Source organism: Hemitrygon akajei, chromosome 4 (genome assembly GCF_048418815.1).
Source record: "Hemitrygon akajei chromosome 4, sHemAka1.3, whole genome shotgun sequence".
Classification (NCBI taxonomy): Eukaryota; Metazoa; Chordata; class Chondrichthyes; order Myliobatiformes; family Dasyatidae; genus Hemitrygon; species Hemitrygon akajei.
In genome coordinates, this window is record NC_133127.1 from 135,123,587 (window position 1) to 135,139,270 (window position 15,684).

The following is a 15,684-nucleotide window of genomic DNA, read 5'->3' on the forward strand; positions in this document are numbered from 1 at the left end:
TACTATTATTGATTGTTTCCATATATTTGTTCTGGGCCCCAAGTATCAGTAAAACATTTTTCTTTCAACCTAATCTGTTGAATCGCTTTATTGTTTTATACACCATTTTAGATTACTATTTATCCTTCAAAATGTATATTAATTAGGGATGTTCATACAATCTGTTCTCAACATTTAACCCTTTAAACCCTGTGTAAATCTGGTGTAACTCCACTTTACTCATTTTGATGCAAATAGATCTAATTGAAGATTTGGTAGTAAAACCAAATGGAGCCCTTCACTGAGGCTCTGTAAAACTAAAGCATTTCCCCTGAACTTTGGAATGTCAGCTGCATTCAGGTAAATGCCAATATTCCATTATTTTGCCCAAACAGTAACAATGTATTAACCTAAACGACTTCTGTGCATGGACTAACCTTAGTCTCTCACTGCTCGAAAAATATTCCAATGTGACTTCTTCCAACAAGTTCAGCCTCTCTGTAGCCCTCTGTAATTACATTTTTCCTCTGCCTAAAATACTTGTGATCTTGGATATGCAGATCTTATTGGGAACATTATTTGCAACACATTTCAAATTTGAGACAAGTCATTGAAATTCTATCACCAAACCCATTGTTAACCCATGACATATTGTATACTATTCCATCCATTGAGTAATATCTGGTGCGCAGACTTCTAGAAGTCCATATTTGTACACTTAAATATTCTCAAGTTCTCAAAATATTCAACTTGTTAGACAACAAACCTGTGCCAACTGATTAGATGAAAATTGTACAACCCAGTTAATCTGTTTCTAATAATACCAAGTTGTTAATCAGAGTGATGTCAGATCTTTAACAGCTTTGTTCCATTTCATTAAGTATAGTGAAATTTACAATTTTCTTCATTTGTACAGTATATTTATATTAATGTCTTTGAGTGGAGTCAGCAGTTTCATTCAGACCTGCTGGCACTCAGCTATTCAGATGTTACTACGTTTCTGAGTCTCTTGTTTGGTCAGTCAATTACAGAACTCCAACTGAGTGATATATGCTGGGATCTCCATCTCTGTGTGCAATCCTGTGGCTGAACTCTCTCTTGTGATTCCCCAACATTATAATGAAGAGAATTATAGTATTGTAATGAGGATTTCTTGCTGAGGAGGCATTATTTAAATGTGTTTCAATTATTTTCATTATTTTATTTTGCTTCAATTATTTGTTAGTTGATAAATTACAGTCTGATTTAACAGAAGACAAAGTTCTGTGTCCAGGTTCAGCTTTGTCTCTTTTTAAAGGCTGTAAGGCTGTTCTGGGGTGGGACCTTTCTGGTAGGTCAGTTGAAGATGATTTGCTGATAAAGCCTCATCACACTTTGCCATCAAACCTCCAAATGTGGAAATTCAGTCAGTTCAGCCGCCTGTATTTGGGCTTGTAGATAGTGCACAGTGTTTCTCCATAGAAACTAAATGTGAACAGAATATAGTAAATTTAGTGAACTGGTAGTGAAACTCATTGAGTTGAACCAGTGCTTGCCTGTGACCAGTAACACAAAGTAAAACAACTACAGAAAGTGAAAGATATAAGGTGAGGTAGGTCAGAGGACAGCCAAGAAAAAGGGGGAGGGGTGGGATGTACTTCAGCTTAATATATTACAAAATGTGGAACAGGCATGAAATAATGTATCTTTAATGTTCAATCATGGCAAGAAATTACATGTAGTGGAACAGCAGAATGGCAACATGGATTTGAAGTGTTAAAGATGTTTATTTTTGAAAATCCACATCACTTCTCTTCAGTTATTTGTTTCCATTGATGTACTTTCTATTTTATCATCTTCTGTAGAACTTAAATGCAGAAAAATATCAAGTGCTGAACTCCAGGCTTGTTATTGGAAAGCCTCGCTTGAAACTTCTGTTTGGTGAAATAGCCAAGTGCAATAGACAGTGAGTAAACATTGAAATTGGGATGTCTATTTTCTGTAAAGTTTCATGTTGGTGTTCATTGGCATTTCTGCAGACAGCATGTACTGTTAGCTGGTACAGTTAAAAGCACCCTGTGGAATGTTGCAGAGGAGTTTGACCTTTTTTTTCTGTTTCAGTGGGTAGCTATCATTAGACCACTATAGCTTTATGAAAATGCTGGTTTGGGCAATAAGAACATACATTGTTGCTGGGATATAAGGGGGTCTATATTCAGCTTTTGACAAAGGGAACATATTTGTGATTCCCATCTATCTAATACTGAAGGCTTAAAGACAGGAGAAGGCTCATACTATGTTGAGTTTCTTGAAGCATTGAGTTGGATCATGGTTGAGTTGTATCTCAGTTCCTTTAATCACTTATGGTCCATACCAAATTAAAACTTACCTCCTAGTAATTCAGACAACATTTAAGATTTTACTTTAAAATATATAAGATCCTTGAAGAACTAACAGAAATTCTTCCCTTGGACCTCAAGTTAATTTTGAATACATTTCTTGGAGGCAAAATCATTAAAGAAGTACACGTGTCAAAAAGTGGTTACTTTAATGATATATTCCAATGCCAAGGTATGCTTAGTGTGATCAGTTTTGTTTGAGAAGGTATCCACCTTAAAGTTTATAATTACTATCGTAAATATACTGTCCCCGATATTATTTCATGGGGTTACTGTATGTCGACTAAAATTTAAGATGCGTTATTTTAGCAGTAGCATTGGCTCATATAGGTGAAATAAATTAAAAATATTAGAGGGTCATTGCATGTGGGGTGAGGATAGGGGCATAATCATCAACATAAGTATGTTTAGGAGGGGGGATAGTTTATACTTGTTACTGCTTTCAGGCAAACAGGTGGCAGCAGATCACTTCCATGCAATTTGCAATGAACCTTGGAAATGCACTATACCATGCATTTAAATTAAAAGTTTGTACGAAAATAAAGTGTCAAGGATCTGACCCCATCTAAGCTGAAGGATGTTGACTTTATGCTTGAACCAACTGGGCAATAATGTTAAAAGGCCCAAATGATGTGTCTGCCGATAATATTTATTGTGTGTGTGTGTGTGTGTGTGTGTGTGTGTGTGTGTGTGTGTGTGTGTGTGTGTGTGTGTGTGTGTGTGTGTGTGTGTGTGTGTGTGTGTGTGTGTGTGTGAGTGTGAGTGTGAGTGTGAGTGTGAGTGTGTGTGTGTGTGTGTGTGTGTGTGTGTAGAGAGAGAGAGGTGGTCTGAGAAGTATTCAACATAACACCATTGTTTTTCTCCATTTCTGGCAGAAAGTGTGTTGGTGTTTTTTGCTGTGGACCCAGCAAACTATCCAAAGAGCTTCACAATCTCAGCAACAGAACCTGTTCACATGGAACAAAATTCGAGTACAACAAGGAATCATTCTCTTGAAAACCACTTTGGAAAATGTGCAGTGTAAAATAATAAAAAAAAACTTGAAGTGCAATTATTTTTGTTAATATGGTGGTCAGCAGGATTGGCCTTAGACAATCTCCAGACACCAAAGAGTGAATCATTGAATGCATACAGATACAGCAATTAATGTGGTGCAGGTATAAGTTTGTGTATTGGATTGTCAAAATCATTTTATGATCAACTGATACATTTTTGTAATTTTTGGGGAAAGCTGGATATCTTGTTTTTGTAATAACACTTGTGTGATTTTTATTGGAGTTTTAGCAAGTCTATTTCTTATAATGAAATTTGCATGTACAGAGACAGAAGTTGTTTAGTGTCATACATTGAGCTGGAGAAGGTTTAAAACTACTGTGAGAGGTCGGGGAATTGGGAACTGTCTAAGGCTTCAGAACATCCATCTGATTCCAGTACCTACAGTACGTTGTGTACTGTGACACAGCTGACACAATAGTTAATAGCCATGTCTATTTTCTCCTCCATGTTAAAGCATATGGTATGGTATTAGAATATTTCTGTGTTTTTCTGCACTCAACCCACATACACTTGACCTTAATAATACATTTGCATTTCAGTCTGGTTGTCTTCAGTATTGAATTATGTCTCCACAACTCATGCTTCATGCAGAATTGCAGAAGGGCTATTGACTTAGTTTCATTACGAGACAGATGCATGTTAAATTGGAGAATTTTTTATTATTAAATAAATTTTGAAGACTGAGCCTGTGGTAAATGTTGCATAACCTTTAGTCCTCTAGTTCCTTTTACGTGGCTAGCAGCAGAGTGATTTAGAATCTACAGAAACATTTAAAACAGAAGCAAAATGATCTTATGGTGTTGCACTTTAATGTACTTACACCCTGAGAAAAGCAATGTGAAATCTCAGAGAATTTTTACCTCAGCTGGTTGCTGAATATAAACAAAATAAAAATCTTAATATCTAAAGGGCCAAGTCAACCTTTTGTACTTAATGAACATTTGATTAGCTGATTAAATAACAGGATAGATATAAATCTTAAAGTGGGTTTTACAACAAGTGTCTTTAAAGAGGTTGAAGAAATACTGAGCTTCGAGAAAAATATTGAGAATAAAAAATTGGAAATGGGGGAAACAAAACTTCTAATGAAATTTTGTTACAGTTACTCGGTTAAAATACCTTAATTGTTTTATACAAAGAGGTATCTCAACTTTTTACAAGAGACTGGAGCCACAGAACTTCCTTTGCTTTTTGCAATGTACAGCCAAAACTGCATATTTGTAAATTCCTATCTATTTTAATTTTGATTGTTTTTGTTTCAATGGTATACTTACAGGAGAAAATCTGAATGAACAGATTGATGAAGGTAGAGCAGAAGGTGTGGATATGGATTTCAGCAAGGCATTTGACAAGGCTTATTGAGAAAGTAAGGAGGCATGGGATCCAAGGGGACATTGCTTTGTGGATCCAGCATTGGCTTGCCCACAGAAGGCAAAGAGTGGTTGTAGAGGGGTCATATTCTGCATGGAGGTCGGTGACCAGTGGTGTGCCTCAGGGATCTGTTGTGGGACCCCTACTCTTTGTGATTTTTATAAATGACCTGGATGAGGAAGTGGAGGGATGGGTTAGTAAATTTGCTGATGACACAAAGGCTGGGGGTGTTGTGGATAGTCTGGATGGCTGTCAGAGGTTACAGCAGGACATTGATAGGATGCAAAACTGGGCTGAAAAATGGCAGATGGAGTTCAACCCAGATAAGTGTGAAGTGGTTCATTTTGGTAGGTTAAATATGATGGCAGAATATAATATTAATAGTAAGACTCTTGGCAGTGGGGAGGATCAGAGGGATCTTGGGGTCCGAGTCCATAGGATGCTCAAAGCAGCTGCGCAGGTTGACACTGTGTTTAAGAAAGCATACGGTGCATTGGCCTTCATCAATTGTGGGATTGAGTTTAAGAGCCGAGAGGTAATGTTACAGCTATATAGGACCCTGGTCAGACCCCACTTGGAGTTCTGTGCTCAGTTCTGGTCACCTCACTACAGGAAGGATGTGGAAACCATAGAAAGGGTGTGGAGTAGATTGACAAGGATTTTGCCTGGATTGGGGAGCATGCCTTATGAAAATAGGTTGAGTGAACTCGGCCTTTTCTTCTTGGAGCGACGGAGGATGAAAAGTGACCTGTTAGAGGTGTATAAGATGATACAAGCATTGATCATGTGGATAGTCAGGTTTTTTCCCAGGGCTGAAATGGCTAGCATGAGAGGGCACAGTTTTAAGGTGCTTGGAAGCAAGTACAGAGGAGATGTCCGGGGTAAGTTTTTTATGCAGAGAGTGGTGAGTGCGTGGAATGAGCTGCCAGCAACAGTGGTGGAGGTGGATATAATAGGGTCTAATAAGAGACTCCTGGACAGGTACATGTAGCTTAGAAAAGTAGAGGGCTACGGGTATCCCTTGGTAATTTCTAAGGTAAGGACAAGCTTGGCACCGCTTTGTGGGCCGAAGGGCCTGTATTGTGCTGTAGATTTTCTATCTTTCTATGAATGGAAGGATTAATAAGTGGATTGTATTATGCTGTCCTTTGAGTAATTAGATAAACCACCTCCCAATTTCTATTCAGTGGAGTTAATTAGGCTGATTATCAGTATATAGGATGCAAGTTGGTTGTAATTCTGTCATCCTAGTCAGAGCGACAGTTAAACAAATTAATACCGTCTTTTATACTATAAATCATGTAGTATTATAATATGTATTTCTCCATGAAACAGCAGTCTGTGGAACAGACCTCTGTGGGAGATTTGATTTGTGGTTCGATTACAATGTCTTGTAATTGGCAAATGCAAACTAAGGGAGCACCAAACCAAAAACAGGAATCTAAGTGGCTAATTAATATGTATTACTTATCTGGTCATTCTCATCTCAGATCAAATCTTATCCAAAGTAAACTGGCAGCAGAGTTTCATACTGAGCCAAGAAGCATAACAATAACTACCATCATCTATTTTTGCACAGCTGGACATTTGAAACTAATTGTAAATCAGCAGGTTGAGTTTGTTATGGCCATATGACTTCCTTATCTATTACAGAAATATATAAACAATATCTAATTAGCCTGTATAAAAGCAAACAGTTAGAGGAGAGGCAAAAGGTTTTGCAACAATTTAATGTGTCACTGGTAAATAAGCCTGGAATCACACTTTGTGGTTGTATATTCCTGTAGGTCACATTGTAGACTTGCAGTGGATCAATAACAATAGTAGTAAAATATTTATGTGCTTCATATGATATATATGAGCTTTTTCAGATCAGTTTTGTATATTCTGTTTATATTTAGAACCAACCTCTGCTACTTCAGATCTGCATGTCATTCTTTGAAGGAAATCGGGTTGAATCAGGTTCCTACCCCACCACGATATGGAACAGCTTGTAATAAAGTCACAGGTGGCAATTTAAGTAGCAATAACAATGAAAAACTATCTTTTTTGGCCTATTTGTAGCCTTTGACAAATTAACAACATCATCCACTTCCAAAGTTTCTCTTCTTCACTCCCTTATTTTTGGTGGGATAACTTATATCTGATTTTATTCTTAACTGTCTGTTGATGGCCAGGGCATTTTATGCAAAGGCTTCCCACTCTCCACTCTGATATCCTCCAAGGATCTATTGGTTCCTCTTGTTTCTCAGATAAATGTTTAACCCTCAGCAAGATCAAAAATGCATAGTCAATTTCCAGATGTGAGTTCAGGACTCCTGGCTCTGTTTTTCCCCCACTAGCCTGGTTCTTACTGCTGTCACCCACAATGTGTCAATGTTATCAGACTGCCCATCTCCTATCCAGTTCTATATAAGAAACAATTTTTTCTAAATAAATTTGTGCCTACTTAAAATTTCATGCCTAGCAGTTTATTGAGATTTTTTACAATCTTAGTGTCATATTTGACCCTGTGATGAATTTTCAGCTTCATTCTGTTGCCATCACTAATCCCACCTCCCCAGCATGCCCGACTCTATCCTTTTCTTCAACACAGGTGTTGTCAGCAGCCTCATCAATGACTGTTACTTTCAGGATGAATAATTCCAGTGTCATTCGGGCCAATTACTCATGTTCCTTCATTCATTATTTATTTTGCAAATGTCCTAACCTATGCTGAGGATTGTTCACTCACCACCCACTGTTATTGGTTACTCTTGGTTAAGCTACTCTTGTTTATATATTTTGTTTTCAAATCCCTCCCTGGCTTTAAACGTTCCTATCTCTAATATCTCATTGTATTTTACAATATTCTAAGAATCCAAACTACTCCCTGAATTTAACATTGGTCACTGTGTTTTAGTTGCTATGGTTCTGAAATATGAGTTCTTTTCTCTCAACATCTCTACTTCTGTAACCGTCTTTACTGTTTTAAGATTTACATTTGAAGCCTACTTAAATGACTGAGCTTTTAGTTACTGACCCTTATATATATGGCTCAGTGTTACTGTTTGGAAACAGAGTCATGGTGCATCTTACCATGTTCTAGGGTGAAATAAATATTCAGGACAGACATATTATTGGAGTTAACAATGTTATTTTAAAGTTGTCAAACACAGTGGAGGAGGAGCTTTCAATATATATTTTAAAGAATTGCTGCATCCTATTTTGTTGCAGATGCTCTGTTCTTGACTAGCAATGTGTTAAAAAGTGAGAGTAAATGTTAGGGAGCTAATAATCAGACTCCTGGTGACAATGTGTCCAACTGCATGAGTAGTTATCATTTTAAAACAAAAAAGATAGTTGTTAATGTCCATACTATTCAGCCCAGGAGACTGTAAATAAGTAATGAAGGCTATTGATTGGATCAAACAAGACCAAGACCTTTGAAAGTGGACATAATTGTTTTGTATATCAGTAGATTGATTCATTTCAGTAGTAAATGAATATGTTTAGTTTTGTTGAAGTTTAGCTGTATCCCTGGATTTTGAAAAGCACGGTGGCCTCCTGTGGCTTCAACTTCTCTTTACCAGTGCCCTCAGCTGGCTGGCGAATTTTTAAAGCTGAACAGAGGCATTAGAGTGACTTGCTGGAGCTGGTTTGATCACATTGAAACAAAAACTGAAAGGCTTACTCAGAAATTTGAATACTAAATCAGTTTGAAAGTCTGCTCTTTGGCAATGAGAAAAGGCATTGAATTTTTACTGGGAAATTTATCCCAAACGATTTGTCATTTTCAACATATTCAGAGAGAGCAGTAGGATCATGTTTAAATATTTTCAGGGAGAAATGTTCTGTGGGATGGATTGTAGCTTCATATTTGCAGTGTTATTTATCTCCAGAAGCTTCAACCTGATCTCTGTTCTGATTATCTTCTTATATTAAAGTTTTATCATTAATAATCTGTGTACTTTTCTGAATTTGTTTTCAAATCTTAATGAAATCTCACTTTAATGTTTTTATTTCTTAAATTGATATTTAATGCAGCAATTGAACATTTTATCTTTAGCTCTGAGTGTGTAAATCAGATGAGAAGACCTTTGTACTGTACTTAAGAACTACGTTGGAATATTGCCACCCACTGGAATTTCAGCAGCATTGCATTGGAAATACAATTTCAAAACGTGCTTTTGCTTTGGATTAATGATGGTGTGTGGAAGTAGTAAAGATCAACTGCTATTAACTTTAAAATATCTAGTCACAAGTTCAAACTTTCAAAAACACAATACTGTATCAGTTTTAAAGATTGCATCTAGCATTTCTGAAATTCCTTCCTTTAACTCTACCTTTTAGAATATTTTCTACAACACACTTTTTACAACACATTCTTCACAATATATTTCATACTTTGTCTTGATGTCAGATTTTAATAACATTCGTGTGAGGTTTCTTCATGTGTTTAAACAAGCTAAATGTGCTATATAAATGCAATTACTTTTATATGTTTAATGGGACTATATTTCCAAATTTGGGAAGAGTACAATTATCCAACAGATCAATTCTCTTGGGAAAAAATACCTGAAAATTAAATTAGAACAGACTGAGGAAAAATTGCAAACAATTACATAAAATTTAAAGTTTAGCTAAATTTCATTTAGAAATAAAATAATAACAATTGATTTATACCACAAAAGGTTATTGCTTGATAATATTTTCTTGTACAGATTGAGTACCCCTTTTCTGAAACTTCTGAAATCTGAAACTTTTTTCAGCTGACATGGCATCACAAATGGAAAATTACACAAGGTGCCAGGAAGGTTCCCAAGTGATGTGCAAGCCTTTGTGCACCACAGACAGTTCTGAGAAGTAACCTCACATACAGTACGTATGATGAACAAGTGTAAGACAAAGACTGCTTACCGTTAGCACAAAAATTCAGAGTCAGCGATCCCAACCTCTCCAAAATCCAAAATCAGATACCCTTCCAGCCCTGAGCATTTCAGATAAGGGGTAGTCAACCTGCATTTCTCAGGAGTCCTATTAAAACAAATTTACATAATAATCAAAAAGAGTGTCTCATACATAAATATGCTGAAGTTTCAACAGTTAAGTTAGAAATCACTTTAAGTAGCTTTTAGAAATGGTGATAAATTTGAATATTTTCCCCTTTATACACCAACTGAAGAATGCTATGAAGAACATTTAAATCAGTAGAACTGAAACATACACTAATTATAGAGTTCTCAATTACATTAATCTGTAGCAAGGTTAAACAGCTGATACAAGGGCCACCAAGTGGAGAAAAAGAAGATAGAAATAAATGGAATCTCTTCACTCGCTTTTCTACAAAACTTATTTAAAAATGAGTCTTCCAGCAGTGATAGAATGAGTGAACAAGAAGGAGAACACATTATAATTCCACCCACGAGACTTGCAACTCATATATAAAAGTCATATGGAATAATGGTATCTCAAGACAAATAAAATACATGCACATCTTTTGCAACAGACACAAAATGCTGGAGGAAGTCAGCAGCATTTATGTAGAGGAATGAAGAGTAAACATTGAAGGTCGGGACTCTTCATCAGGACTGGAAGGGAAGGGTGAAGAACCTAGAAGAAGAAGTTGGGGGAGGGGAAGGACTACAAGTTGGCAGGTGATAGGTGAGACCAGTTGAGTGGTAACATGGGTCAGGGTTTGAATTCAAAAGCTGGGAGGTGATAGGTGGAAGAGATAACGAGTCAAATAAGGAAGAGGGTAGTGGACCGTGGGCAAAGTGGGAATGGAAAATGCCATCAGGTTGAGGCAGAGTCTGAGGTGTTGCTCTTCCAACATGAAATTGGCCTCATAGTGGCAGTAGAGAAGGCCATAGACTGACATATGGCAATGGGAAGGAGAATTAAAATGGGTGGCCACAGGGGAATCCCACCTTTTGTGTCAGGCAGAGCAAAGGTACTCAACAACGTGGTCCCACTAATCTACGTTGAGTCCAGTGTAGAGGAGGTTGCACAATGAGCACCGAATATGGTAGATGAACACTGTAGGCTCACAGGTGAATTGTTGTTCACCTGGAAGGACCGTTTCGGGCCCTAAATGATGCTGAGGGAGGAGGTATAGGGACAAGGCAATGGCAAGGAGAATGTATCTCTGTACTGGGAATGGCAAGATGGGGTGAGGTCAGAGATTTGGTAATGGATAAAGTGCAGGTGAAGATGGGAAGCCTGGTTTGTTGAAAAAAAGAGGACACCTCAGATGTTCTGGAATGGAAAGCCTAATCCTGAGAGCAAATGTGTTGGAGGCAAAGTCATTGAGAAAGGGGAATGGAATTTTACAGGGCACAGGGTGGGATAGTCAAGATAGCCATGAGAATCGGTAGGTTTATAAAAAATGTTTGTTTGTTATAAAAACAGTTTGTCTCCAGAGAAGGAAACAGAGAGATCAAGAAGGGGAGAGAGGTGTCAGAGATGGATCAAGTAAATTTGAGGTCAGAGTGTAAGCTGGAGGCAAATTTGATGAAATTGGTGAGCTCAGCATGGGTCCAGGAAGCAGCAATAATTGTCAATATAGCATAGAAAAGGTTGGGAAGCATGACTAGTATAAGCTTGGAAAATGGATGGTTCCACAGAGCTAACGGAAAGGCAGGCATAGCTGAGGCCCATTGACTACACCATGGGTTTGGAGAAAGTCAGAGGAGCCGAAAGAGAAACTATTGAGGTTAAAGACCAGTTCTGCCAGATGGAGGAGGGCAGTGGTGGAGGGGAACTGGTTCGGTCTGTTGTCCAAGAAGAAGTGAGAAGCTTTAAGGCCGCCTTTGGTGAATAGAAGTGTGTTAGGGACTGGTTGTTCATAGTGAGGCGATCAGGGCCAGGGAACTTAAAGTGATAGAAGCAATCGAAAGAATGTGAAGTATCAAGGATGTAGGTGGGAAAAAACTGAACCAAAGGGGACAAAACAAACTCATTGCAAACTCGAATTCAGTGGGGCAGGAGCAGGCAGAAGCAGTGGATCTACCCAGACAGCCAGCTTTGTGCGTCTTGGGTAGGATGTAGAAATGAGCAGTGCTGGATAAGTGAACTATGAGATTGGTGGCAATGGATGAGAGGTCTCTAGAGTCAATGAGGTTGGTGGTGGTGCAGAAGCCAAAAGCCTGATGCACATCTTGTGTCACCAGATATTGGAATGTCTTGTTCAAAGTTAAACATACTATTCATAAAACTGCACATCTGATTATAAGAAGACTTCCAAGTGATTGGTTAAATCTTCATGAGGATTTTTGCAAGAAACTGGATTGCAAAGTCTTCATAATCAGAAATATCCTTAAATGGATATTCAGACCTTTATTGTTGACATAAAATACTTTCATATCTCTAGTTATTTATACTCTTTAAAAAAAAAGGAACAGGATAATACCATTATCTATTTCACAGAAAATCTTTTGACAATTATTTCAGAGATGCCCTTTGGAAGCTGAAATTGGGTAAAAGCGTTTGGAAATTGGGTGATGGAAGCAAAACTCTTGATTGTCTTGTTCCTCAGGAAGCTGAAAAGCCTTCTCCTTCAACTGCTGTATCCTCATACAGATAATGTTTCTGTTACTGTGTTATTATGGGTGTCTAGCATTTTAACTTAGTGCGATAAAAGAATGGTGGTTATTCAGTACTGGGAATGGCAAGATGGGGTGAGGTCAGAGATTTGGTAATGGATAAAGTGCAGGTGAAGATGGGAAGCCTGGTTTGTTGAAAAAAAGAGGACACCTCAGATGTTCTGGAATGGAAAGCCTAATCCTGAGAGCAAATGTGTTGGAGGCAAAGTCATTGAGAAAGGGGAATGGAATTTTACAGGGCACAGGGTGGGATAGTCAAGATAGCCATGAGAATCGGTAGGTTTATAAAAAATGTTTGTCTGTTATAAAAACAGTTTGTCTCCAGAGAAGGAAACAGAGAGATCAAGAAGGGGAGAGAGGTGTCAGAGATGGATCAAGTAAATTTGAGGTCAGAGTGTAAGCTGGAGGCAAATTTGATGAAATTGGTGAGCTCAGCATGGGTCCAGGAAGCAGCAATAATTGTCAATATAGCATAGAAAAGGTTGGGAAGCATGACTAGTATAAGCTTGGAAAATGGATGGTTCCACAGAGCTAACGGAAAGGCAGGCATAGCTGAGGCCCATTGACTACACCATGGGTTTGGAGAAAGTCAGAGGAGCCGAAAGAGAAACTATTGAGGTTAAAGACCAGTTCTGCCAGATGGAGGAGGGCAGTGGTGGAGGGGAACTGGTTCGGTCTGTTGTCCAAGAAGAAGTGAGAAGCTTTAAGGCCGCCAGTACAGACACATAAATAGGGTGCCAAAGACATTTGCATAATAACTGTAGTCATTTTATGTATTGCACTGTACTGCTACCACCAAAAAAAATTTCATGACATATGTGAGTGAAGATAAACCTGATTTTGATATGTGTCTCTATTGAGGACTGAGAGTGGAAAAGGGCAGGAAGAGGGAAATCACGGTTCAGAAAAGGGGAAGAGAGTGGGAAGCACAGGAGACATATTTTGTAATGTTCAATAAACCAGTAGTTTGGAATCAAATGATGTTGATTGGTGTCTCAGAGCTGGGTGTGTCTGCACCCATGCCACACACCCCTGCCTATGGCACTCCTCTGCTACCTGTCCAACACCCCTCCCATGGTGCTCTTCACCCGCCATTCCCAACAGTTTTTGTTTCTGTCAGATTTACAAACTTGCTCTCCGATCCACTTTGACAAATACAGTCCTGTGCAAAAGTCTTAGGCACAAAGGCTTTTCTTGCTTTACTTGAAGCAACAGTCAAGTAAAAACTAAACACTTGTTCTTTTGATGACTTTCAAAACAGGTATTTCTTTCACAGTAAATGACTTGAAAAATGCATTTCATAACTTTATTCAGAAATGTGAGATATTTACACTGTTAACAGTTGACTGAGAGTGTTCAGATACTATATTATGAGAAATAGTATTCTTCCATTCAATATTTCCATTATTTTATGGATTACTATGAATGGGATGTGTAATGTATGGATCTATTTCTTTTAGAGCGATGCTCCCTCCCTTAGCACAACATATTGATTTGCCGTCTGCGTATGCACTGTTGTCGATTCATGAGCATTGTTCCCTCTCCCTCTCCCTGTCTCTCTCCCAGCAATGTGAATACATCAGTTAAGGCCATCTTCCGTGTGTGTGCTCTTATTTAACTGGTATGTAGTTGTGCACAGACCCGACAAATTGGTGATGGGTATGACCCTTAATGTCAGAAAATATCATGAACTGCACTGACAGGCATGGGACGAAACAGTGAGAGTTAAGTAGCATGAGAAAGCTGAAAGACGTGAGTAATAGTGAAAGCCGTGCTGAAAAGTGTAAATAACTGGCTTCATTCGGGAAAGCTGATGAACTTGATAACACTAATGAAGGCTGGGAGTTGTATATCGAGAGGGTTGAATTGTAATTGGTGCACCATCAATAACTCACTCTGAGACGCAAGAAGCGAGATATCGGCTTTTATTGACTGGAAGAATGAACAACACTACATCCTGGAGAATGAGGCCGGGCTCAGGCCTCAATCGCCTTTATACAGGGGTCTGTGGGAGGAGCCACAGGAGCAGTCCAGACAGGTATATGTAGTTCACCACGGTAACGTAACGCAAACAACGTGGAGAAGCAAAAGAAAGCCCCTATGCTTCTTAGCTTAATGGGCCCAGGAATGTACAGTTCCTTATGCAACTTAGTAACCACTGCAAAGCCAGCAAGCAAGACAGTCAATGAAATTGTTATAATTTTACAAAATTACTTGAGCCCTTAACTGCTGGTAACGGTTGGGAGATTTAGAATTTATAAAAGTCAAAAGATGAAAGCCCTTCTAAATACATTGCAGAACTATGCAAACTTTCCCAGAACTGTGACTTTAAACATGGACTTTCAGCTGCATTAAGGGACAGTCTTGTATGTGGGATACATAGCCAAAGCATTTAAATGAAGCTACTGGCAGAAAGAAACCTCCCTTAGAAAGGGCATTGACCATTGCAATATCATTAGAGACTTCAGCAAAGGATGAAGCAAACCTACAGAAAAGGTTAGAATGTGAAATGCACCTGAATGGTGCAAAAGGCCAAATATGTTATGGATGTGGCAAATCCTCCAGTGATGCAAATGGCTGTTGGTTCAAAGAAAACGTCTACAGAAAGTGTCACAGACAAGGTCACATAGAGAGAGTGTGCAAGGCAGACAAAAAGTGCAACCGAGTGAGAAGTCTCAAACACAAAACTAGGCAAGTGCATAAAGTTTCCAAATGTGAAACAGAATCTGACAACAGTGTCTGACCAAGGTGAACTGTCATGTATAGAACTGCATAGTATAACTGAAGCAGATTATAAAATCATCTGGATCACAATAGATGTGTCCAGTGTAAAATTGAAAATGGAGCTGGATACAAGCTCAGCTTTGTCCATAGTTTCAGAGGCTGACTACAACAGTTTGTTTTCTAAGATACCATTAGAGAAGACCTCAGTGATGCTAAAGTCTTACACACACAAACTGAAATTGAAGGTGATGTATGGAAGTCAAACACAGCAGTTAGAGCTTTATGTATTGAAAAGTGGAGGGCCAGCACTTTTCTGTGAATGGTTGAGAAAAATCCAACTAGACTGGCACTTAATTAAAGCTCTCAGTGTTGCATCAATAGGCAACAGCAGCCCAAATGGTAGCACTAACCAGAGACTGGCACAGCTGTTTAATGCGATTGAGAAGGTGTTTGAGGAGGTGTTGGTAAACTCAAAGGAGTGAAGGCCAACACCAAGATTTCATAAAGTGCATCCAGTTGCTTATGCACTACGCCCTAAAGTGGATGCTGAACTGCAGAGCCAGAATGCTCTCCAAGATTGAGTGGAGTCATTG

General features: G+C 38.5%; 1 protein-coding gene across 3 annotated transcripts in view; it reads left to right on the forward strand.

The window, feature by feature from the left end:
* Positions 1-8,725, forward strand: part of nox4 (NADPH oxidase 4) — a 157,519-nt gene extending 148,794 nt beyond the window's left edge. For all 3 annotated transcript variants that reach the window (XM_073043354.1, XM_073043355.1, XM_073043356.1), the window contains 2 exons: positions 1,824-1,924; positions 3,233-8,725. In XM_073043354.1, the coding sequence (XP_072899455.1) occupies positions 1,824-1,924; positions 3,233-3,353 (222 nt within the window). In that variant the 3' untranslated portion in view covers positions 3,354-8,725. The remainder of the gene's footprint in view (positions 1-1,823; positions 1,925-3,232) is intronic.
* The last annotated feature ends 6,959 nt before the right edge of the window (positions 8,726-15,684 follow it).